This window comes from Mobula hypostoma, chromosome 5 (genome assembly GCF_963921235.1).
Source record: "Mobula hypostoma chromosome 5, sMobHyp1.1, whole genome shotgun sequence".
Classification (NCBI taxonomy): Eukaryota; Metazoa; Chordata; class Chondrichthyes; order Myliobatiformes; family Myliobatidae; genus Mobula; species Mobula hypostoma.
In genome coordinates this window covers 112,775,542-112,799,827 of record NC_086101.1, presented here as the reverse complement: position 1 = coordinate 112,799,827, position 24,286 = coordinate 112,775,542, and the positions used below count along the sequence as shown (strand labels likewise).

At 46.5% G+C, this 24,286-nt stretch overlaps 1 protein-coding gene across 2 annotated transcripts in view; it reads left to right on the top strand.

Moving 5' to 3' along the window:
* arhgef15b (Rho guanine nucleotide exchange factor 15b) overlaps positions 1-24,286 on the top strand; it is a 93,604-nt gene that overhangs the window by 58,065 nt on the left and 11,253 nt on the right. For both annotated transcript variants that reach the window (XM_063048793.1, XM_063048794.1), the window contains exons 6-15: positions 435-490; positions 3,483-3,706; positions 10,630-10,790; positions 11,936-12,088; positions 15,024-15,153; positions 15,830-15,904; positions 17,347-17,439; positions 21,513-21,667; positions 23,328-23,492; positions 23,592-23,683. In XM_063048793.1, the coding sequence (XP_062904863.1) occupies positions 435-490; positions 3,483-3,706; positions 10,630-10,790; positions 11,936-12,088; positions 15,024-15,153; positions 15,830-15,904; positions 17,347-17,439; positions 21,513-21,667; positions 23,328-23,492; positions 23,592-23,683 (1,304 nt within the window). The remainder of the gene's footprint in view (positions 1-434; positions 491-3,482; positions 3,707-10,629; positions 10,791-11,935; positions 12,089-15,023; positions 15,154-15,829; positions 15,905-17,346; positions 17,440-21,512; positions 21,668-23,327; positions 23,493-23,591; positions 23,684-24,286) is intronic.

The following is a 24,286-nucleotide window of genomic DNA, read 5'->3' as shown; positions in this document are numbered from 1 at the left end:
CTGTTGTAAAAGTTTTCAATCCCAAAACCTCCAAGAAGGAGTTTGAAAGAGTGGATTGCCACAGTACTTTTCTTAGGGTATGTTTGTCTAAAACAAGAGGCCAAGGATTAAGATAAGAGGGGTTAGATTAAAGAGAATGAGGGGAAACTCGCCCTCCCCATATCCCCCCTTAACTTCTTGCCTCTCACCTTAAACCTATGCCCTCTTTGACAAACCCACTAAGAGAAAAAGATTCTTAATCTTTTTCCTTTTCTATCCCCCTCATAATTTTGTGCCCCTCTCCCACCCCTGTACCCAGAGCCTCAGGGAAAAGAAGCCAGCCATTCCAATCACTCCTTATAACAGGAACGTTCCGACCCAGTCCATATCCGGGCGAATCCTCTCGGCTTGTTGTTGTAAGGTATAAACAACCATTGTTATCCTTTTCTTTGTAGATCTTCAAAGCCCGAGAAAGGGGATGTGAAAGATTGGGAATCTCGATTTGAAAGCGGTAAAGCATTTGTCAATCGTTGCGGTGTGGTGGTTTTGTGAGCTTGGCTGGATAGTGAGTGCAGTCGTCTTTCTGGGATGACAAATGAAGACCCCTTGAGATAAGCTCCCTCCCAGAAGGTTCGAGGAGGGAGTTCAGTTCTCCAAGTGTCCTGAATCAGAATCAGAATTAGCACTGACGTAAGGGGTGAAATTTGTTATTTTGTGGCAGCAGTACACGGCAAAGGCATAAATTACTATAAATTAAAAAATAATTAGTAGTAGTGTTCATTGGTTCAAAGACCATTCAGAAATCCGATGGTGGATGGGAAGAAGCTGTTGCTAAAACATTGATTGTGGGTCTTGAGGTTTCTGTACCTCCTCCCTGATGGTAGTAATGAGAAGAAGGCATGTCCCAATTGGCAAGAGTGCTTAATGACCAATGCCACCTTCTTGAGGCAAAGTGTCTTGCTGATGTCCTTGATGGTGGGTAGGGTTGTGCCGATAATAGAGTTGGTTGAGTTTACAACCTTCTGCAGCTTCTTGCAATCCTGTGCTTTGGATCCTGTATATCAGGCAGTGAAGCAGCCAGTTAGAATGCTCTCCACTGTACATCTATAGAACTTTGTAAGAGTCTTTGGTGACATGTAATACCTCCTCAAATCCCAATGAAGTATAGCCATTGCCATGCTTTCTTCATGGTAGCATCAATGTGCTCGGCCCAGGATAGATCCTCTGAGGTACTGACGCACAGGAACTTGAAGCTGCTCACTCTTTCCACTGCTGACCCTCTCGACGGGGCGAGTGTGTGTTCTCCTGAAGCCCAGAATAATTTCCTTGGTCTTGCTGATGTTAAGTGTGAGGAGGAGTTTTGGAGAATGTGTCTTTGAGGATGCTCATGAGTGAGATGGGGCCTTTAATGGGATCAAGAGTTCTCGGACAACACACATAAAATGCTGGAGGAACTCGGCATCTGTGAAAATGAATGAACAGTCGGCATTTCAGGCCGGCACCCTTCATCAGGACTAGAAAAGAAGGGGGAAACCAGAGTGAAAAGGTGGAGGGAGGGGAAGGAGGATAGCTAGAAGTTGATCGGTGAAGCCAGGTGGGTGGGAAAGATAAAGGGCTGGAGAGGAAGGAATCTGATAGGAGAGGAGAGTGGACCAGAGGAGAAAGGGAAGGAGGAAGGGATCCAGTAGGAGGTGATAGGCAGGTGAGAAGAGGTAAGAGGCTAGAGTGGGGAATAGAGGAAGAAGGGTGGGGGAGGGAAATTTTTTTTACTGGAGGAAGAAATTGATGTTCGTGCCATCAGGTCAGAGGCTACCCAAACGGAATATAAGGTGTAGCTCCTCCTCCCTGAGGGTAGCCTCATCTTGGCCACAGATCGACATGTCGGGACAGGAATGGGAATCTGAATTAAAATGTTCTGGGAACCAAACAAGAAGGTAGAGCTGAGGCTGAGATCAGAGCAGACGTGATCTTACTGAGCAGTGCAGTAGGCCGAGGGGGCTGTGTGGACGGATGCAGCTGTGAAACAGACCAGTTGTGGGAGGTGGAGGGGACGGTCTGACAAAGGAGAGATGATGGGATCGCTCTGTGGTGACATCACGACATTGACCGCACTGTTTGGTGTTTGTAGGGCTCACTCTGTAACTAGGGTAACCAGGGTTAGCCTCTCTTGAAGAAGCTTTGATGAAAGAGAGCAGAATCCAGGCTGGGTATTGGTAGGTCTGTGGCTGAATCCTGAAGGGGGCAGATTGTCCATGAAGAAACAAGATGGCGGTTAGTAACTCACTATGTACACTAACTCATTATTCCTTTTTTTTGTAGTATTCATTTATTTTTGTAATTTACAGTAATTTAAAAACTTTGCAGTATGCTACAAGGAAACCCACACAATCACAGGGAGAACTTCCCCCAGGGCATTCCAGTTTGTCCCCACAAGCCAAAGACGTAAGGTTAGGGTTACTAGGTTAGTTGGTCTTGTGGCAGTGATTGAATGGTTTGAGCTTATGGGCTAGAAGGGCCTTTCACCGTGCTGTATCTGTAAATAAATATATTTTGCGAAACAGTAAATTTCGTGTCATATACGTCTAGTGCCTTCTGTATCTAATAAAGTGGCCGCTGAACGTCTGTTCAAGGTTTGACGTGTGTTAGAGTTGCTCTTCTGCACACCGCTGTCAGCTTGAACCAGTCTGGCCATTCACCTCTGACTTTTCTGTTTTATTTATTTTTTGAGATACATCATGGACTAGGCCCTGGCAGTCCTTCAACCGCAGTGCCTAGCAACCGCCTGATTTAACCCTAGCCTAATCACGGGACAATTTACAATGACCAATGAACCTACCAACTGGTAGGTCTTTGGACTGTGGGAGGAAACTGGAGCACCCGGAGGAAACCCACGCAGCCACGGGGAGAACGTACAAACTCCTTACAGGCAGCGGTGGGACTTGAACCCGGGTCGCTGGTACTGTAAGGCTTTGTGCTGACCACTATGCTACAGTGTCACCCCCTCTCATTAGCAAGGCACTTGCACCCACAGGGCTTCCTGTCACTGGATGTTTTTCTTTGTTTTTCACACCAGTTTCTGTAAACTCTAGACACTGTTGTGTGTGAAAATCCCAGGAGATCAGCAGTGTCTGAGATACTCAAACCACCCTATCTGACACCAACAGTCATTCCAGAGTCAAAGTCACTTATTTCACAATTTTCCCCATTTTGATGTTTGGTCTGAACAACAACTGAACCTCTTGACCATGCCTGCATGCTTTTATGCATTGAGTTGCTGCCACATGATTGGCTGATTCGATATTTGCATTAATGAGCAGATGTACCTAATAAAGAGGCCACTGAGTGTATACCAGTGACAATAAATCTGATTCTGATTCAAGGTGAGGGTGATGTGAATGGATAGTGTCAGATAAACGTGGAGGGGAAAGAGATTCAGCGGCTGGGTGGGGGTAGAGTTCCCGGGGATGTGCTGAGTGGTCTCACATCTCCTTGCTTGATCCTAGAGCCTTTGTATCAGACCTACCAAGACACGGTGATCCACAAGGAGATCAGGCGGCAGACGCTGGTGAGGGACTCGAGCAAGACCAGCGAGGATTACATGTATGAGAGCATCCCCTTCGTCACCACCACCAAGAAGGTCAGCAGCTCCCTGTGGCAGGACCTGAGCGTGGTCCAGCGGAGTGGAATCCTCAGTACCCTGAGCAAGGAAGAGTGTAGGCGGCAGGAGGTGAGAGCCACCTCTTCTCAGTCAGGCTGGGCCATGAGGTCACTGCTTCTCACACCTGTCTCTGTACAGTATCCATAGTGCCCAGGCAGTGGCCCGGCGGATAGAGCTGCTTCCACACAGCGCCAGGAATCCAGATTCGATCCTGACCTTCGGCTGTCTCTCATTCTCTCTCTTTACCTCTCTCTCTCTCTCTTTCTCTCTTTCTGCCTCTTTCTCTCTCTCTTGCTCTCTTTTTCTGCCTTTCTGTCTCTCTATCTTCTTTCTCTCTCTCTCTCTCTTTGTCTCTTTATCTTTCCTTTCTCTCACCCTCTCTCTTTCTCGCTCTCCTCTCTTTCTCTCCTCTATTTCTCTTTCTCTTCTCTCTCTCTTCTCTCTCTCTCCCTCTCCTCTCTCTTTCTCCTCTCTCTCTCTCCTCTCTCTTTCTCCTCTCTCTCCTTTCTTCTCTCTCCTCTCTCTCCTCTCTTCTCTCTCCTCTCTCTCTCTCCTCTCTCTCTCTCCTCCCTCCCTCCTCTATCTCTTCTCTCTCTTTTTCCTCTAGTGCTCTTTCTCTTTCCCTCTCTGTTTTTCTCTCTCACACCATGCAGGGTTGGGTTCACTGACTGCTGTACATCGTGTGTGCGTGGTGGGGGTGAGGGCGATGGGAATGTGTTTGGTGTAACTGGCTAGGTGATGGTTAAATTTGGCAGAGGAGCCCCTGTTTCTGTGCCTGAATGGTTCTAATTCATTATCTTTACACACTTCTCTAATAAATTGAGTTTCAGAATTAGGCTTATTATCACTGACGTATGTTGTGAAATTTGTTGTTTTATGGCAGCAGGACAGTGCAAGACATGAAAGTTACCCTAAGTTATAAAAGTAAACAGTATAAGTGAGGTTAAGCTCACGGGCTGTTCAGAAATCTGATGCCAGAGGGGAAGACACTTTTCCTATAACGTTGCATGTGGGTCTTCGGGCTCCTGTACCAGTAATGTCATGCTGCCATGCACAGACTGTGTCCCTTCCCCTCCTCACTGCTCTCTCCAACATTACAACTGTGACCGCACTTCAGGGTAGTCATCTGATGCCTGAAATGTGTTTTTGGGCTTGTTCTGGAAGTGGTAAAATGGACTCTCACTGCCCAGAGATAATCCCGACTTTGCGAGACTCAGCTGTTAGTACATTCCAGTCGCTGCAAGTTTGGACGACACAGTCTGGATTTAATTGAAGGAGCCTTGGCAGCAAGCCAGGCTCTGAAGTTTAGGCTGTTGAAGGGTAGCTCTGTGAAGAGATGAAAACGTGGTTTATTGCCTACAACAGGACGTTGAACAGCTGCTTTGATGCTAAAGATTAGGATCTCAGTTTAATTTAAAATAAATGTCTTGGCCCAAATCCCAGAACCGAAAAGACTCTCTCAAAAAAACAAATTACTTACCTGTTTATAAGCAACCTGTTACACTAAATATACTGAAGAAGTTGTTCTTAGTCTTTTCCCTCTGTGTAAGAGGTTTGTATTGAAATAATTTGCATAATTACATCGTGTGCATGTAAAATTTGCAAATTATAATTTACGTGTAAACTTACTATTATGTAAAGGCAAACTCTCTCCATGAGAAATAGGGGCAGAATTAGCCCACTCAACCCATCGAGTCTGCTCTGCCATTCAATCGTGGCTGATTTACTTTCCCTCTCAACCCCATCCTCTTGCCTTCTCCCCGTAACCTTTGACACCCTGACTGATCAACAACCTATCAACCTCTACTTTAAATACACACTTGGCCTCCACAGCACCAACAGATTCAGCACTCTCTGGTTAAAGAAATCCCTCCTCATCTCTGTTTTAAAGGGATGTCCTTGAGGCTATAGTAATTTGATCTCTCGAGACGAGTATGATGTTCTCCTAAGGGGTTGTTCCCTTAATGAAGAATGCCTGTGTGTGACTTTGTTTTACATGGGGAGGTTGATGCATGAGCAGCTGCCACATGGTCCTTGACAGATTAGGGTCAGGGTTCAGTGACATGGAATGCAAGACATCTGGGGGCCCATCACTGCTGTAGCTTTCCTCAGCCTTCACTACTGTTGTGATGTGTCATCATCTTCCGCCAGCTTCACCGCTGAGGTCTTGCCTGAATCGCTCTTTGTCTGGAACCTCCCTCTTGACCTTACTGCCATGGCTGACCCCACCAGGAGCTAAGCTCCAGACGGCATTGTTCTCGGGATCTCAGGACCTCCTAAGCCTCTCCGTCACAGCAAGGTGACAACCCGTGGGGAGGATCCTCTAAGGCTGAGCCCTCTGGTCCTAGACGCCCCCACCTATTGGAAACATCTTTTCCAAGTCCGCTCTGTCTCTGCCTTTTAAATATTGGATAGGGTTCGATGAGATAGGTTTCATTCTTCTAAACTCCAGCTAGTTCAGGCCCAGAGCCATCAAATGCTCTTCATATGTTAACCCTTTCATTCCTGGGATCATTCTGTGAACCTCTGCTCTGGATCCTGTAACACCAGTGAGCTGAAGACAGAGGAAACTTGGTCATTCTCCTCAGAAATGTGAATAAATTGACAGTCTCGTGCGAGCACTGTAGCCTGGCCGTGGAATTGTGCTGTGGAAGGTTTATATTCATAGTGAAGGCAAAAGTAATTTGCTTTGAAAATGTGAAGGAAAGGAAGAAGGAGAAAGGGATAGAGCTTGTTAGCTTATTGCAGGTTGAGTCGATGGTAAGACAGACGATGTTAGCATTCATAGTGCATCAGGTTCTTGTTCAATTGCAGTGGCTTCTACAGGGTCAACAAAAGGTGTTATTGTCCTTTTTAAAAGTATTTGTTTATGATCACAAAACCCTGCTGCACATTAAGAATTTAAAGTACTGCAGGTTTACCCCATCTGCAAGTTGCTCGTTGGCAGAGAAAATAAAGGAGCTGGGCGTTGTGCTGCTGTCTGAGTTGAAGGATGCTTACAGCCTAATAGCGAGTGGCCATCTTGGACACTTTTCTTGTGATCACAAGACCCTTTTGGACGTTGTTAATGTGAAATGCTGCAAGTTCTGATTTATTGGCAGAGAGCAAGGGCAGATGGCAGGGGAGCTGTGTTGTCTTGGTGGTAGCAAGCACTAGGCCTCAAGCCGTGGTGTCGCCTGCTTACAGCTGCCAGGAGAGAGGCGTCGGAGTTGGCGCACTCCACTGGAGGTGGTGTGGCGCAATGTCCAGGCTGAAGTCAGTGCTTCCCCCCCCCAGTGTTCAGTCAGCAGAAGACAAGCTATATTGTGGTCGACTGCAGGTTTCTGCGGCATTCATGGCTCGGGTCTGGACCATTTATTTTTGTGTTTCTGTACCTCACTGATATCTTTATATGCTTGCTATCTGATATGTGCTATGTGTGCTGTGTATGACTGCTGGTACTGTGTTTTGCATCTTGGCCGCAGTAACGCTGTCTCGTTTGGCTGTATTCATGGGTATTGATGTATGGTTGAATGACAATTAAACTTGAATTGAATTTCAAGAGGGCTAGAATATAAAAGCAAGGATGCAATGCTGAGGGTTTATAAGGCACCGGTCAGACCTCACTTAGAGTCTTGTGAGCTGTTTTAGGGCCCTTATCTAAGGAAGGATGTGCTGGCATTGGAAAGGGTTCAGGTACTGAAAGGGTTAGTGTTAACCCTTGACGGCTCTGGGCCTGGGTAATATAGGAGAGCAGGTTCAAGGATTGCATGAGTGAAACAGGAGACAGAGATTTAAAAATGGGTATGTTAACTATCTATTTAAAAATGAACGGTGAAACATTACACCGGGCGTCTAGCTAAACAAGCTACCCAAAACCACTCCACTGTACAGTTACCCTTTAAATGAATGATACTCTGCCAAGCCTGCTTGATTTATAAAGCCAAAGAACTAAGCATGCTACAGTCGAACACTTAACTAAACAAACGTGGGGGGAGCCCATCTACGTCTGCAGCACTCTTTCCCGGTGTTCTTTCAGTGCTGGTCACGACTTCAGACTGAAGTGGCCCCCGTGGATGGCTGGAAAGAAAGAGCGAAACCTCCACACGTGCTGCTTTCTATATCCCCAAGAGTGCCTGGTACTGGAAATGGGTGCCTTGGCACGTAAGCCAACCAATGGGAAAAGGGCATCACAGATGTTGGACCAACCAATCACCGACTGGCACAACAGAAGAGGCTTTTGATCGGCAATCCATTCACCTCCCCTCCCCCCACAGGAGATGGTGCTGGTGATACCCAGCGACTACTTACAAGCGGCAAGAGAGACAAAGGAAATTACTATATACCTTATCAGTGACACTTTATTAATAACAATTAACGCTAACAATGGAGAGGCGAGCAAAGGGTGGCCATGGCAAGCAGTAGCGGAGGTGCTGACGAGACACGGACGTGGAAAACGGAATCGGGATCGAAGCAGAGACAAGGCAAAGTCGTGGCGTCCCCAAGAGTGAGGAAGGTAGCAACGGGGCACAGAGCAGTCTGAGAGCGAGGAATGACCCGCTGTTCAGTCGATTTAAATTGAAAAGGTCAGGTTGTTGGGACGGGAGGTAAGGGACGGGCCAGTTCTCGCTACCCCGTGACGTTTGCTCAGCTCTACACCCAACTGCAGTGATGCCTGGCTTTGTGTCCATGTCTTGCAATGTTTACTTAACTTCGGAATGGACTGTGGATGGTGCCTATACCGGCTGCGGTGATGTCTGGCTTCGTGTCTTTCATAAAAACGTCCTTTCTGGAGCTACTTGCTTGCTTTTGTTGTTGGCACAATTTTTTGCTCTCTCTCTGCGCATTGGGTGTAAATCATCTCTACCAAAGGAGGTGTAAGGCGCTCCTGCCCGCTGCTAGCCTGCAGGTCACCCTTGGGTACCTGCTTAGACCCAGATTGGTGTTACATGAAGCCATGGGGGCAGGCGGTGGATGGTCGTATGAGCAGCTGGGTGCATATCACAAGTCCTGGTCTCCCCTCCCCTCCCACCCTGGTCATTCCCACCACCCCCTACCCTTGTTCTTTTCTCTCCCACCTCCCACCCTGGACATCTCCTCTCGTTTCCACCCAGGTCATTCTGTCTCCCCTCCAAAGTTGCAACTTGTGGGTCAAATGTAAGGTAGGCCAGTAGGTGTTGTCTACATATATATATTTTAGTGAGGCATTTGACAAAGTCCTTCGTAGGAGGCTGCTCCACAAGATTGAGATGCATGGGGTCCATGGCAGATTGGCTGTTTGGATTCAGAACTGAGTTGCACATAGAAAACAGAGGGTAGTGGTTGAAGGGACAGACAGTATTCAGTCTGGAGGTGTGAGTTCCACAGGGATCTGTACTGTAACCTCTGCTGTTTAATATATGTAAATGACCTAGATGAAAATGTAGATCGGTGGGTTAGTAAGTTTGCGGATGATACCAAGATTTGTGGATTGTAAATAGTGTAGAAGACTGGCAAAGAATACACCACGGTATAGATCAGTTATGGGTATGGGCAGAGAAGGGGCAGTTGCAGTTTAAGCTGGCCAAGTGTGAGGTGTTGCACCTTGGTAGGGTAAATGTAAGGAGACAGTACACTGTTTAGGGCAAGATCCTTAACAGTGTTTCTGAGCAGAGAGACCTTGGGAGCCAACTTCATAGCTCCTTCAAAGGGGCTACACGGATTGATAAGGTGATTAAGAAGGCTTATAGAATGCTTGCTTTTATTAGTCGAGGCATTGAGTTCAAAAGCCAGGAAGTTATGTTGCAACTTTATAGAACTCTGGTTAGGCCACATGGAGTATGACATACAGTTCTGGTCACCCCACTGTAGGAAAGATGTTGAAGCTTTGGAGAGGGTGCAGAACAGTTTTATCAGGATGCTGCCCGGTTTAGAGGGTGTGTGCTATCATGCGAGGCTGGACAAACTTGTTTTCTCTGGAGCGGCAGAGGGAAGATCTGATAGAGGTTTGCAAGATTATGAGGAGCATAGATAGAGTGGACAGGGAGTGACTGTATCCCAGGGTAGAAATGTCTAATACCAGAGGACATGCATTGAAGGTGAGAGGGGGTCAGTTCAAAGGGGATGTGAGGGGTAAGTTTTTTACTCAGAGAGGGGTGGATGCCTGGAATGCACAGCCTGTTATGGTGGTAGAGGCAAATACATTAGAGGCTTTTTAGAGAAGTTTGGATAGGCACATGGATGTGAGGAAGATGGATGGATATGGACATGGTGTAGGTAGGAGGGATTAAGGTTTGGGTGTTTTTGATTTGCTTTTAGCTGGTTCAGCACAACATTATGGGCCGAATGGCCTGTTCCTGTGCTGTACTGTTCTATGTTCTGTGACTCAAGGACAATTTCTCTCCTGCTGTTATCAGACTATTGGACGAACCCCTTGTACAATAAAGATGTACTCTTGATCCCTCAAGCTCCCTTACTGTGGCCCCGCACCTTGTTGCCTGCACTTTCCCTGTAACTGTAACACTAGGTTCTCATCAATATCTACCGAGTGTTGAAAGGCCTCGATAGAGGGGATATGGAGAGGATGTTTCCTATGTTGGGGCAGTCGTAAGACCAGAGGACACAATCCTTAGATTAGAGGGGTGTTCTCTTAGAATGGAGACGAAGAGGAATTTCTTTAGCCAGAATCTGTGGAATTCATTGCCAAGCTGCAGAGGCCAAGTCATCAAATGCATTTAAGGTAGAGGTTGATAGATTCTTGATTATTCAGGGCATGAAGGGTTACAGGGAGATTGGATCTGAGAGGGAAATGGATCAGCCATGATGAAATGGCGGAGCAGACTCGATGGGCCATATGGCCTAATTCTGCTCCTATAACTTATGGTCTATTGGCCAGTACTCTGTGTTATCCGTTCTTTTTGTTAGCTCGGTGTACTTCTGTGTTGAATGATCTTTCTGGACAGCACACACTAAAGGCAGCTTTACTGTTGTCGTGACTAATACTGATGACCTTTTTTTGATTCCCTTCATTGCAGAGTATGTTCGAGGTTCTCACATCCGAGGCTTCTTATCTCCGCAGCCTGAACATTCTCATTGAGCATTTCATGAAGGCCAGGGACCTCAACGATAACATCATACTGCGGGACAAGAAAACCCTGTTCTCCTGCATCGTCCGAGTGAAGGAAGTCAGTGAGAGGTACTGTGCGGGACAGGAGGAGGCAATTCCAGCCCTTCTCAAAGCCCATTTGATTCCCACCCCATTTGCGCAACTGTGAGAGAAGAGGGAGACAACGAGACGCTGTCAGAGAGAAAGGCTGGGGGGGGAGGAGAGCGAGAGAGCACAAGACAGTGGCAGAATGGGAAGAGAGAGAGGGGGGGAGAGAGGGAGAGAGAAGGAAAGAGAAAGAGTTAAAGAGGGAGAGAGAGAGTGAGTTAGACAGGAAGAGAGAATGAGTTAGAGACAGGGAGAGAGAATGAGAGAGAAAATACAGTGACAGAAAGAGATGGAAGGGAGAGAGAACAGGACAGTGACAGAGAGAAAGGGAGAAGAGAAAGAGAGAGCGCACACAAGAAAATAAGAAAATGAATATTGAACGAGGTTGCTAGCGCTGTATTAGCGTTACACTAAACACTATACTGTGTGTGTGTGTGTGTGTGTGTGTGTGTGTATATGTTTGTTTGTGTGAGAGATAGATCAATAGATAGATACTTTATTGATCCCAAAGGAAATTACAGTGTCACAGTAGCATTACAATTGCACTGATATTAGAAGAGAAGTAGAAAGAATAAAAGAAAAGTTATCTCAAACAGTGTCAGGAGGGGGTCATCACTTCCCCGGTATAGGTTGACTCATTATAGAGTCTAATGGTCGAGGGTAAGAATGACCTCATATCGTGCTCCTTGGAGCAGCACAGTTGTCTTAGTCTATTACTAGTAGTGCTCCTCTGATCAGCCAAGGTGGCATGCAGAGAGAAAAATATTGTCCAGAATTGCCAGGATTTTCCATAGGGTCCTTTGCCCTACCACAGTATCCAGTGTGTGTGTGACTGTGTGTGATGTTCTGTGTGTGTGTGTCTGTCTGGCCAATATATGTGCACCAGATTTATTCTTCTGTCGCAATCGTGGGTGTTACACTTTAATCTGCATACTGTGATTGTTTTACCAATGATCTGATCTGTATGAACAGTTTGCAAGACAAGCTTTTCACTGCAGCTCAGTAAACGTAACAATAATAAGCGAATTCCAATCTGCCTGAGGGACCCGCACTGTTGGCACGTTTCAGGGTTACGTTGTCGGTGAGAAAATACTAATGTAGAAGTTTCTCCTTTGATTTAAAAACAGCTTCCTGAAGGACTTAGAAGAGCGCGTGGATGAGAGTATAATGATCAGTGACGTCTGTGACATCATTTATTCCCACGCCCAGCACAATTTTCAAGTCTACATCGATTATGTACGAAACCAGTTCTACCAGGAACAGAAATACAGCCAGCTGATGTAAGCAACAGTTCCCAGCCTCGCTTGGGAGGGAGGTGGGTGTTGTTCGTGAAATGGTACATTTCGATGGGACCGATGCAGAAGTGGATCTGTGCGGGGCAGAAGGCAGACACTGTGGGACGAAGGGAGGCATTCCTGTCCCGTGGAGTCCCAGCAGCCCAGTACACACACAGGCCCTGCAGCCCAGCCAGTCCATGCTGACAGCAGTTCAAAGTGAATTTACTATCAAAGTACCCAAGGAGCAGAGCCCGAAAAAGGTGGCATCCATCATCAAGGACCCCCATCACCCAGGACATGCCCTCTTCTCATTGCTACCATCAGGGAGGAGGTACAGGAGCCTGAAGGCACACACTCAACGATTCAGGAACAGCTTTTTCCCCTCTGCTGTCCTATTTCTGAATGGACATTGAACCCATGAACACTACCTCACTACTTTTTATTTCTATTTTTGCACTACTTATTTAATTGAACTATTTAATATACATACTGTAATTCATGTTTTTTACTATTATTATCTATGGGTTGTGCTGCTGCCACAAAGATGACAAATTCCACAACAGATGCCGGTGATATTAAACCTGATTCTGTCACCATATACAACCCTGAGATTCATTTTCTTGCAGGCATTCACAGTAACCACAAGAACCGCAACAGAATCAAGGAAAGACTGCTCCCAACAAGGCAGGCAAGCAGCCAATGCACAGAAGACAGCAAACTGTGCAAATACAAAAAGACAATAAATAAATAAATAAATATGCAATAAATATCGAAAACATGAGATGAAGAGACCTTGAAAGTGAGTCTGTAAGGTTGTGTCCACCCAGCTAGTCACAATTCCAGAATCAGGCTTACTATCACTGACGTACGCCATGAAATACCGCAGCACATAAAGACCCGGCCTGAAATTATGAAATCGTGAAATTAGTTGTTTTATGGCAACAGGAGCAACAGAGCAAGACATAAAAATTACTATAAGTTACAGAAAATAAATATTGCAGAAGAAGATAGTGAGGTTGTGTCCAGGGACTGTACAGAAATCTGATTGCAGGAGGAAGAAGAAATTGTTGACTGTGTGTCTTCGGGTTCCTGTGCCGCCTTCTCTGTTATTAGTAAGATGAAGAGGACATGTCCTGGGTGGTGAGGGTTATTAATAATGGATGCCGCCTTCTTGAGGCAAGCCCTCTTGAAGATGTCCTTGACTAGGGAGAGTTGTGCCCACGATGGATCTGGCTGAATCCACAACCCTTTGCAGTCCCTTGCAGTCCTGTGCATTTGAGCCACCATATCAGGCAGTGATGCAACCAGTCAAAGTGCTGTCCACCGTACATTTGTAGAATTTGCCGGAATCTTTGGTGACATACTAAATGTCCTCAGTCTCCTGGTGAGATATAGCCGTGACTGTGAGAAGGTATGTCCGCCGTTATACTTCCAGTGTTCAACTTCCAATTCCCCGTGTACAGCCCTTATCCTTCTAAACCCCGCCCCTCCATGTAACAATTCACTTATGGCCCATTACACTGCTGGTGTTTAGGCAGCAATGAAGGTCGTCCTCCACCTCTGTCTGCCCTTGGCCATCAGACGTAGGAGGATTCTTCATTGCTGTTTCTGTCAACTTCTTGTTTGACCAGTCAGGGTTGTTGGCCCTGATCTGAACCCTGAGCCTGGAGGAGCGGTGGACCACTCTTAGTCTGACCTCTGCCCTTTGACCTGTTTGGCATGGGTGACCCTACTGAGAGACAAAGCATAACGCCCTGACTCCAGCCAACATCGCTCTCCCAGTCACCGAGGCACGCACCTCCAAAACGCATGACAAGGCTGTGGTCCTCTAGGAGGTATAGTGTTCCTATACCATAGTGATTAGGTTGTGCTGGTTGGTTCAAGAACTGAATGGTTGAAGGGAAATTGAATGCTCTTGAACCTGGTAATGTGGGACTTTAGGCTTTTGTACCTCCTGCCAAAGGTAACTGCAAGAAGATGGCATGACCATTGATGGGTGTTGCAGCATCTCTGTAGGTACTACCGGTGGTGGAGAGGGATGTGCCTGTAATGGGTTATTGAACAAAAAATCGTACAAAAGGTCGTAGATACAGCTCAGTTCATTATGGGCAAAGTCCTCCCAACCATTGAGCATGTCTGTTTGAAACACTGTTACAGAAAAGCGGTGTCCATCATCAGGGACCCCAAGACACGCCCTCTTCTCACTACTGCCACCAGGAAGAAGGTACAAGAGCCTCAGGACTCACACCACCAGGTTCAGGAGCAGTTATTACCCCTCAACCATCAGGCCCTTGAACCAAAGGGAATAACTTCACTCGCCCCATCATTGAAATGTTCCCCCAACCGATAGACTCACTTTCAAGGACTGTTCATCTCATGTTTTCAATATGTATTGATTATTTATTTATTATTATTATTTCTCCTTTGTGGTTGCACAGTTTATTGTCTTCTGCACACCGGTTGAACACTCGAGTTGGACAGTCTTTCATTGATATTGTTAAGGTTATTACTCTATTGAGTAAGCTCGCAGGAAAATGAGTCTCAGGGTTGTATATGGTGATGTGCATGTACTTTGGTAATAAATTTACTTTGAACTTTGAGCAGCGCCTCCTGAAGATACTACCGATGTTGGGGAGGGATGTACCCGTGATACACTGGGTTATTTCCACTACTCACCACTGTTTCATTCATTCCTACACAATGGGATTACCGTACCAGAAACCTGCGGCTTTATCAGAGTCTTGTGTTTCAACCCAGTGCCTGCTTGCTCTGTCGAACTCCAGCAGTTATAAAGTAAGATGACTCTATCCAATCTCCCCACGTCACGCAGCCCACTCGTTCCGAGAGTTAGTCCAGTAAGCCTTCTCTGACCCGCTTCCAGCGCACGAAAGGACACTGAGCCATTTGCGCCTACTTATCACTCACTCTCCCCGTGCAGGGAGGAGAACCCACATTTTGCGGCTGCCATCGTCCGCCTGCAGGAGCTCCCCCAGTGCCAGCGGCTCCCTTTCATGTCCTTTCTGCTTCTCCCCTTCCAGAGGATAACCCGGATCAAGATGCTGATCGAGGTAGGCACATCGTGGATGCTGGTGGCTGACGGGGTGAGGTTAGGTGGGGTGGGGCGGGGCGGGACTTTCCTCATCTACTGGTTCTGTTTTTAATTTAGCGCGTGCCTGTGTGCGTGCGAGTCTGTGCGTGTGTGTCTGCGTGTGCGTGCATGCGTCCGTGATGATGGATTTTTCATGGCTTTTACAAGGCTCTGAGAGAGAGACCATGTGGCGCGCCGCTCCCCCACACAGACTTTTTGCAGCATTTTCCCTTTGTTTTAAGAGGTCGAGTTGCGATTGCGACACTCAACCCAGCACGGATGGAAAGCGTGCTCGGGGGCGGACCCGACTGGTTTGGAACCCGGGAACCTCCGCTCCTGGCTCTGGCGCCAATGCCTTTGCGCCACCAGCCGGCCCAAAAGCTGGTTCTGTTTTCTTTCTCCACTGATGCACAAGTCCCGATGAAGGGTCTCAGCCTGAAACATCGACTGTTTATTCCCCTTTGTAGCTGCTGCCTGACCTTCTGATTTCCTCTAGTATCTTGCAGTTCTGTTTTTCAAATTTTTATGCTATGTGTGAAATAAGATCTTAAAAATGATAAAATAAAATAAAATTGGTATTCTGTGTCTATAACTCTAGAAAAATGCATGACTTTTTTTAATGATTCTTACACCTCTTAACATTTTTGTTTCTGTAGAACATTCTCCAAAAATCCGAGGTTGGTTCGGCCAATGAAGAAACGGCCTCCAAAGCGCTAAGTGTTGTTTCGAAGGTAAGATCTAACGACGCAAGTGAATCGTTTACCAAGGTCCAACCAGGATTATTAGCTGGATCCAGAAAGATTTAGAGTGTCTGGTCATGCACTTTGGTAGAAGGAATAAAGGTGTAGACTATTTCCTAAATGGGGGGGGGGGGGGAAATTCAAATATCAAGAGTTGCAGAGCGACTTGAAAGTCCTTGTGCAGGATTTCCTAAAGGTTAACTTGCAGGTTGAGTTAGTGGCAAGGAAAACAAATGCAACTTTAGCATTTATTTCAAGAAGACTAGAATCTAAAGGCCAGGATGTAATTCTTAGGCTCTATAAGGCATTGGTCAGACTACATTACTATGGGTGTGTGTGTGGTACTATGGCACCAGACACAATAGACAACCCCAGCAGGTTCACAGGTGAAGTGTTATTTCACCTGGAAGGACTGTTTGGGGTCCTGAATGGAGGTGAGGGATGTGGTGACTGGGCAGGGATAAATGCCAGCAGGGAGATTAGTGGAGAGGGACAAATGGACAAGGGAATCACAGAAAAAGCTATCCCTATGGAAAGTGGAGGTTGGGGGTGGGGGAAGTAAAGATATGTCTGGTGGTAGGATCCCTTTGGAGATGGCAGAAGTTGCAGAGGATGAAGTGTTGGCTGTGGAGGCAAATGGGGTGGTAGATCTCTCAGTAGGATGGCACGATAATGTAGTGGTTATTGGAATGCACCAGCAACTGGGGTTTAGTTCCCACCACTTGTGCTGGGCACGTGGCCAAGTGGTTAAGGCGTTCATCTAGTTATCTCAAGGTTGCTAGTTCGAGCCTCAGCTATGGCAGCATGTTTGTGTCCTTGAGCAAGGCACTTAACCACACATTGCTCTAGTGTCTGTGCGAGGAGTGGTGCCCCACACAGACTCCCAATCTGTGCCTTGTAAGGCATGAAAATGCCTGACACAGGCCTCTCGTGATCTGAGTCAACGTTCCCCCCACTCCCGCCGCCACTGCTGTCTGTAAGGAGTTTGTATGTCCCCCCCATGACTGTGCAGGGTTTTCTCTGGGTGCTCTGCTTCCTCCACTGTTTCAAAGATGCACAGCTAAAGGTTAGTGAGTTGTAGGAATGTATGTTGGTGCATTTGTGGGCTGCCCCCAGCACATCTTTGGACTGTGTTGGTCATTCATGAAAATGACGCATTTCTCTAATAAATCAAATCTTTAAAACATCTGATGTTTTAGGCTGAAACCCTTCATTAGCATCTGGTGAAGGGTCTCGGCCTGAAACGTTGAATGTTTATTCCCCACCCCCCCATAGATGCTGCCTGGCTTGCTGAGTTCCTCCAGCAATTTGTACGAGTTACTCGGTTAATGTGGTGTGTGCCGTGTCTGTTCGCTGGTCACTGCAAACCTTCCTTAACTTGAGCTGCTCTCAACAAGCAGGGCGAGGTAATGCCTTTGCTTCTCCCCTCCCAGATCATCGAAGACTGCAACAGGGAAGTGGGGATAATGAAGCAAATGGAAGAGATGATTCACATAGCAAAGAAGCTGGAGTTCGACAAGTTAAAGGTACGACACCAAACTCCAGAACTTCCTGAGAAACGTCAGGATCCCAGCCTGGCTACAGACACCACTGTCATGCAAGCTCTTAGGAATTTAGTCAGCAGCGATTCCTTCCTTTTCCCTGTGGTAACGTAGAGCAAAACCCCAGAGACTGCATCTGATTTGGAATCCGTGAAGTATCATTGACACAAAATGTTCCATAGATTTTAGATTATGAGGACATGCAGTCCTCTTTTATTGTCATTTAGTAATGCATGCATTAAGAAATGATACAATGTTCCTCCAGAATGATATCACAGAAACACAAGATAAAACAAGACTGAAAAACTGACAAAAACCACATAATTATAACACGTAGTTACAACAGTGCAAAGCAATACCGTAATTTGATAAAGAACAGACCATGGGCACGGTAAAAAAAAGTCTCAAAGTCTCTTGAACATAGAATAGTACAGCACAGTACAGGCCCTTCGGCCCACAATGTTGTGCCGACCCTCAAACCCTGCCTCCCATATAAGCCCCCACCTTAGATTCCTCCATATACCTGTCTAGTAGTCTCTTAAACTTCACTAGTGTATCTGCCTCCACCACTGACTCAGGCAGTGCATTCCACGCACCAACCACTCTCTGAGTAAAAAACCTTCCTCTAATATCCCCCTTGAACTTCCCACCCCTTACCTTAAAGCCATGTCCTCTTGTATTGAGCAGTGGTGCCCTGGGGAAGAGGCGCTGGCTATCCACTCTATCTATTCCTCTTATTATCTTGTACACCTCTATCATGTCTCCTCTCATCCTCCTTCTCTCCAAAGAGTGAAGCCCTAGCTCCCTTAATCTCTGATCATAACGCATACTTTCTAAACCAGGCAGCATCCTGGTAAATCTCCTCTGTATCCTTTCCAATGCTTCCACATCCTTCCTATAGTGAGGTGACCAGAACTGGACACAGTACTCCAAGTGTGGCCTAACCAGAGTTTTATAGAGCTGCATCATTACATTGCGACTCTTAAACTCTATCCCTCGACTTATGAAAGCTAACACCCCTTAAGCTTTCTTAACTACCCTATCTACCTGTGAGGCAACTTTCAGGGATCTGTGGACATGTACCCCGAGATCCCTCTGCTCCTCCACACTACCAAGTATCCTGCCATTTACTTTGTACTCTGCCTTGGAGTTTATCCTTCCAAAGTGTACCACCTCTCACTTCTCCGGGTTGAACACCATCTGCCACTTCTCAGCCCACTTCTGCATCCTATCAATGTCTCTCTGCAATCTTTGACAATCCTCTACACTATCTACAACACCACCAACCTTTGTGTCGTCTGCAAACTTACCAACCCACCCTTCTACCCCCACATCCAGGTCGTTAATAAAAATCACGAAAAGTAGAGGTCCCAGAACAGATCCTTGTGGGACACCACTAGTCACAACCCTCCAATCTGAATGTACTCCCTCCACCACCACCCTCTGCCTTCTGCAGGCAAGCCAATTCTGAATCCACCTGGCCAAACTTCCCTGGATCCCATGCCTTCTAACTTTCTGAATAAGCCTACTGTGTGGAACCGTGTCGAAAGTCCCATAATCTCACGCAAACGGTAGAAGGAAGAGAAACTCTCTTTCTGCCATGAACCTCCAGCGCCGCAAACTTGCCGATGCAGCACCCTGGAAGCACCCAACCACAGCCGACTCTTGAGTCTGTCCAAAAACTTCGAGCCTCTGACCGCCCTCCAGCACCGAGCACCATCTCTGCCGAGCACATCCCCAGCCACCAAGCAATAGGCAAAGCTGAGGATTTGGGGCCTTCCCCTCTGGAGATTCTCAATCGCACAGTAGCGGCGGCAGCGAAGCGGGCATTTCAGAAGTTTCTCCAGATGTTCCTCAGTGCTTCTCACATCTGTCTCCATCAAATCAGGATTGTGCACGGTACCTACTTAACAAATACCAATATCATTCCAGAGTGGCCACGCGCGCTGCGTCGCGCCGCCATCTTCTCCTCCCCTCCCCTCCGGGTGGGTGGCTGTGTGTGTGTGTACACGTTCTTCCTGTAGTTGCATGGATTTTCCCCGAGTGCTCTGGTTTCTTCCCACATCCCAGTGACGTGCGAGATCCATGGGATAATCTGCCGCTGTGAATTGCCCCCTTAGTGTGTGTGTGAGGGGTGGAATCTGAGGGTGAGGGGGAGTTGGTGGGACTGCAAGAAGAACAAAGTGAGTGCAGGATTAGTGTACTGGTTTGTCAGTAGCTCTGAATGCACTGTTGAATTTCTGTTTATTTTCTAATCCTTAGGGTTCTTCCAGGAGTCATCAATGACAAGCAGTCTTAATTCCAAGATTTCAGTTTATTTCAGAGTACAAACAAACACACAAACACTAAACAAACTAATAGCAATCTAATAACAATCATCAATGCTAAGGAGGGAATTAATGCTAAAACAAGAGATTAAAGGTGGCACTTCTGAAAAATCTATCGCTTTTACAGATGAGGAAAAATCCTTAGATAGTGATAAATCAGTTAATAGCCTACATAATTGAAATAATTACATCACATGGGTAATGTGCTAATGCTTAGCCAATGAAAAAGGAGAAAGATGATAAACGGTTAGTTTAGCAGCTATACCGCTTTCTGCCAGTGAGTGTGAAAAATATGAGGTTGTTAAAATGTACAAATTTTATAAAAGGTATCATTTTAAAAAAGACAGTGGTTTCCAACAGCACCAAATGGTGTTTTTCTATCTCCTAGATCCCTCCAAAGATCCTCTTTCTTTCCATATGGCACAGTACGGGCCCATCAGCCAGCAATGTTGTGTCAACCCTTTAACATACTCCAACAGCAATCTAACCCTTCCCTCACACATAGCCCTCCATCTTTTTATCATGCATTATGCTTCTCTTCGCTTCGCTTACTGCCCATTACACTGTTGGTGTTTAGAGCAGCAATGAAGGTCCTCCATCTCTGGTGGTGTTCAGGGCTTCCTTCATCATGTCAGTAGCTTCCTCTCTGTTTTCACTACTGTCAGTCATGCCAGTCCCAGGTGGAGACTCGTGAATACCATCACACTCAGATGTTGCTGTTCCGTAACAATTTTGTTTTACCAATCAGGGTTGTTAGCCCTGAGCTGAACCCCCGAACCTGGAGGACTGGTGGACCACTCTTGCTCTGGCCTCTACCCTTTGACCTGTTTGGCATGGGTGACCCTACCAAGAGCCTACCATAAAGCTGTCTGGATCACTGAGGCACACAGACTTCCAAACCCTACAACAAGGTTGTAGTCCTCTTGGAGGATGTGCTAGCTAAGAGTCCCTCAGTGGTTCCTAATGTATCTGCCTCTACCACCACCCCCGGCTGCACGTTCCACGCACCCATCACTCTCTGTGTAAAACACTAGCCTCTGACGTCCTTGCTCTACCTTTCCCCCCAATTATGCACCCTTGTATAATTCCCACAACCAGTAGACTCACTTTCAAGGTCTCTTAATATCATGTTCTCAATATTTATTGCTTGTTTATTTATTTGTTTGTTTATTTACTATTCCTACTTTTTAAAATATTTGTTGCTTGTTGTCTTTTGCACACTTTTTGAATGCCCTGGTTGGGTAGTCTTTCATTGATTCTATTATGGTTATTATTCTATAGATTTATTGAGTATGCCCACAAGATAATTAATCTTGGGGTTGCATATGATGACATCTAAGTACCTTGATAATTAAATTTACTTTGAACTTTGAAGGGTGACCTTTCTGACCTTTGCCCTCTTGTTCCTGAAATTCTAAAGCCTCTCTCCAACCCACCCTCCTCTTTCCTTGTCCTCAATATGTTGACATTGTGGCTACTCCCTACTTCTGCCTATTTGATTCTCAGGATTCCTGAAGCGTTTCCTGCTTGTTATTCTTCTCCCATTTTGTAATCAGGAAACTTCGTAAGCGATCCCTTTCAACTCTTTCCACGTCCCTGTCCCTCCCTCTGTCTGGAATTTCCTGCTACACTTCGAGACCCCTGGGTTCTCCCAATTCTAGACAATGTGATTGACCTGGAATTTAGTCCAGTAGGACTTGGAGTTATTGACTCCCTGTCCTGTTTCTTTAGGCCATTCCCATTATCTCCAAGGCCCGGCACCTTGAGAAACAAGGGGAAGTTTCAGAGATCGTCTTTCGAGGGAATCTCTTCGGGGTAAAACCAAAGGTCACCATTCTGTACTTCTTCCTTTTCAATGACTTGCTACTCATCACCGTCAAAAAGGGGTAAGTACCAGCCCTCAACCCAACTTGGTCAGGAAAATGCTTCTATCTGTCCCAGGGTCTCGGTGCAGACTGAAGCCGGGTGTTGTTCTGGGAGTGTGGTGGTCAGTTTGGTATTGAAAGCTCAGAATCAGACTTATTATCACAGAAAAATGGTAGATGGAGTTTAACCCAGATAAATGTGAGGTGTTTCACCTCAGTAGGGCAAATGCAAAGAGACAGTACACAATTAAGGGCAAGATCCTTAACAGTGTTGCTCAGCAGAGATAGTTTGAGATCCAAGTTCATAGCTCCTTGAAAGTGATTACACAGTTTGATAAGGTGGTTAAGAAGGCTTTATTAGTTGGGGCATTGAGTTCAAAAGTCAAGAGGTTATATTGCAACTTTATAAACTATTGCATAAAGTTCTGGTCGCCCCACTATAGGAAGGATGTTGAGACTTTGGAGAGGGTGCAGAAGAGGTTTACCAGGATGCTGCGGTTTACAGGGCATGTGCTGTCATGAGGGGCTGGAGAAACTTGGGTTATATTTTCTGGAACGGCAGAGGCAGAAGGGAGATCTGATAGAGGTTTACAAGATTATGAGAGACATAGACAGAGTAGAGAGGGAGGATCTGTTTCCATGGGTAGAAATGTCTAATACCAGAGGATATGCATTGAAGGATCAGTGTTTAGGTGTTTTTGACCTGATTTCAGCTGGTTTGGCACAACGTTGTGGGCCTGCTCATGTGCTGTACTGTCTTGTTCTATGTTCTATTTGTACGGCATGAAATTTGTTTCCCAGCGGCTGTACAGTACAGACATAAATTAGTATACATTACAGAAATCAACAGTATGGTCAAAAAAAAAGGTAGTGTTCAATCCTGAGGCACTGAATTAGGGCTGTGCAAGTTGTTTTGAGTGCCAAATCGTTGAAGGGAAGTAACTGTTCCTGAACATGGTGGTGTGGGACTTCAGGATTTTGTACCTCCTGCCTGACGGTAGCTGTGAGAAGATGGCTTGGCCCAGACAGCACAGGAACAGGCCATTCAGCCCACAGTATTGTGCTGTACCAGCTAAAAAGCAAATCAAAAACACTCAAACACTAATCCCTCCTTCCAACACAATGTCCATCCATCCTCCTTGTATTCCAACGTCTCTTAAAAGCCTCTAATATACTTGCCTCTGTCACATTCCAGGCATCTGAGTAAAAAACTTAGCCCTTACATTCCCTTTGACCCTACCCCCTCTCACCTTCAATGCATGCCCTCTGGTATTAGATATTTCAACCTTGGGAAACAAATATTGGTAGACTCTGTCCACTCTATCGCTGCCTCTCATAATCTTAGAAACATCAAGCAGATCTCCCCTCAGTCTCAGCCGCTTCAGAGAAAACAGCCCAGGTTTATCCAGCCTCTCATGACGGCAACAGGCCCTCTAAACCAGACAGCATCCTGGAGAACCTCCTGCACCCTCTCCAATGTCTTCGATGATGGATGTTGCCTTCTTGAGGTCAGCACCTCCTGTAGATACCACTGATGGTCATCATTGACCTGGAAGGCCTGTTTCTTTCGCCGTAGGTGGGATAGCAGGACTTGTGTTTTCGGGTTGGGTGGGCCAAAGGGCTTAATTCTGCTCCTTTATCCTGTGGTCGATGACTAACACAGCTGTGACATTCTGCCCAGAGCGGACAGGTACCAGGTGGTTGACTACGCCCATCGGTCACTGGTCGAGGTCCAGGATTGCCCCAGCAGCTCGCTGGGTGCCAGCATCGAGAACTGCTTCACGCTGACCCTCCTCGAGAACCACCAAGGCAAGCAGAGCGAGCGGCTGCTGAAGGTGCTGACCGAGTGAGTGCCTGGGACGGAGAGGGTGCCGGAGAAAGGGAGGGGCGTGGAGAATTAGGGGTGAACAAGGCAGTAATTGGGAACGTGGGTCTCTGTTTTCAGGTCGGACCGCCACCGTTGGATGAATGCATTGACCTCTGGTCAGTATGCCCTTCAGGAGGAGATCAACGACGACAAGGTCTACGAGTTTTGGGGTAAGCAAGGACTACGTGGCGTTATAAACATAAGAGATTCTGCATAGAGTCATAGAACCATACAGCACATTGACAGGTTCTTCAGCACATCTAGTCCATTACTCTGCCTAATCTCACTGACCTGCACATGGACCATAGCTTCCATACCACACCCGTCCATGTACCTATCCTAAACGTTGATTCAATATTGAAATTGAACCCACTTCCACTGGCAGCTCATTGCATGCCCGCACCACCCTCTACAGACGCTGGAAATCCAGAGCAACAGACACAAAATGCTGGAGGCAACATCCTGATGAAGGGTCTCGGTTCAAAGCGGCGACTGTCTATTCATTTCCATAGATGCTGCCTGGCCTACTGAGCTCATCCGGCATTTTTTGTTTGTTTCTGGGGAATAAATAGTCGATGTTTCAAACCGAGACAATGTTTCCTCTAATTCGTAATGACCAGTGAACGCAAAAATCTCGTGCAGTGCAATTTTTTGCCCAGTGACACCAACATGCGTACACTGAATAATTCCTTCAATAAAAACAGTGTAAGTAAGCCAGTTGTAAAATCTGCGGACAAATCATCGCAAACTCCACATTGTCAACACCATCTGCA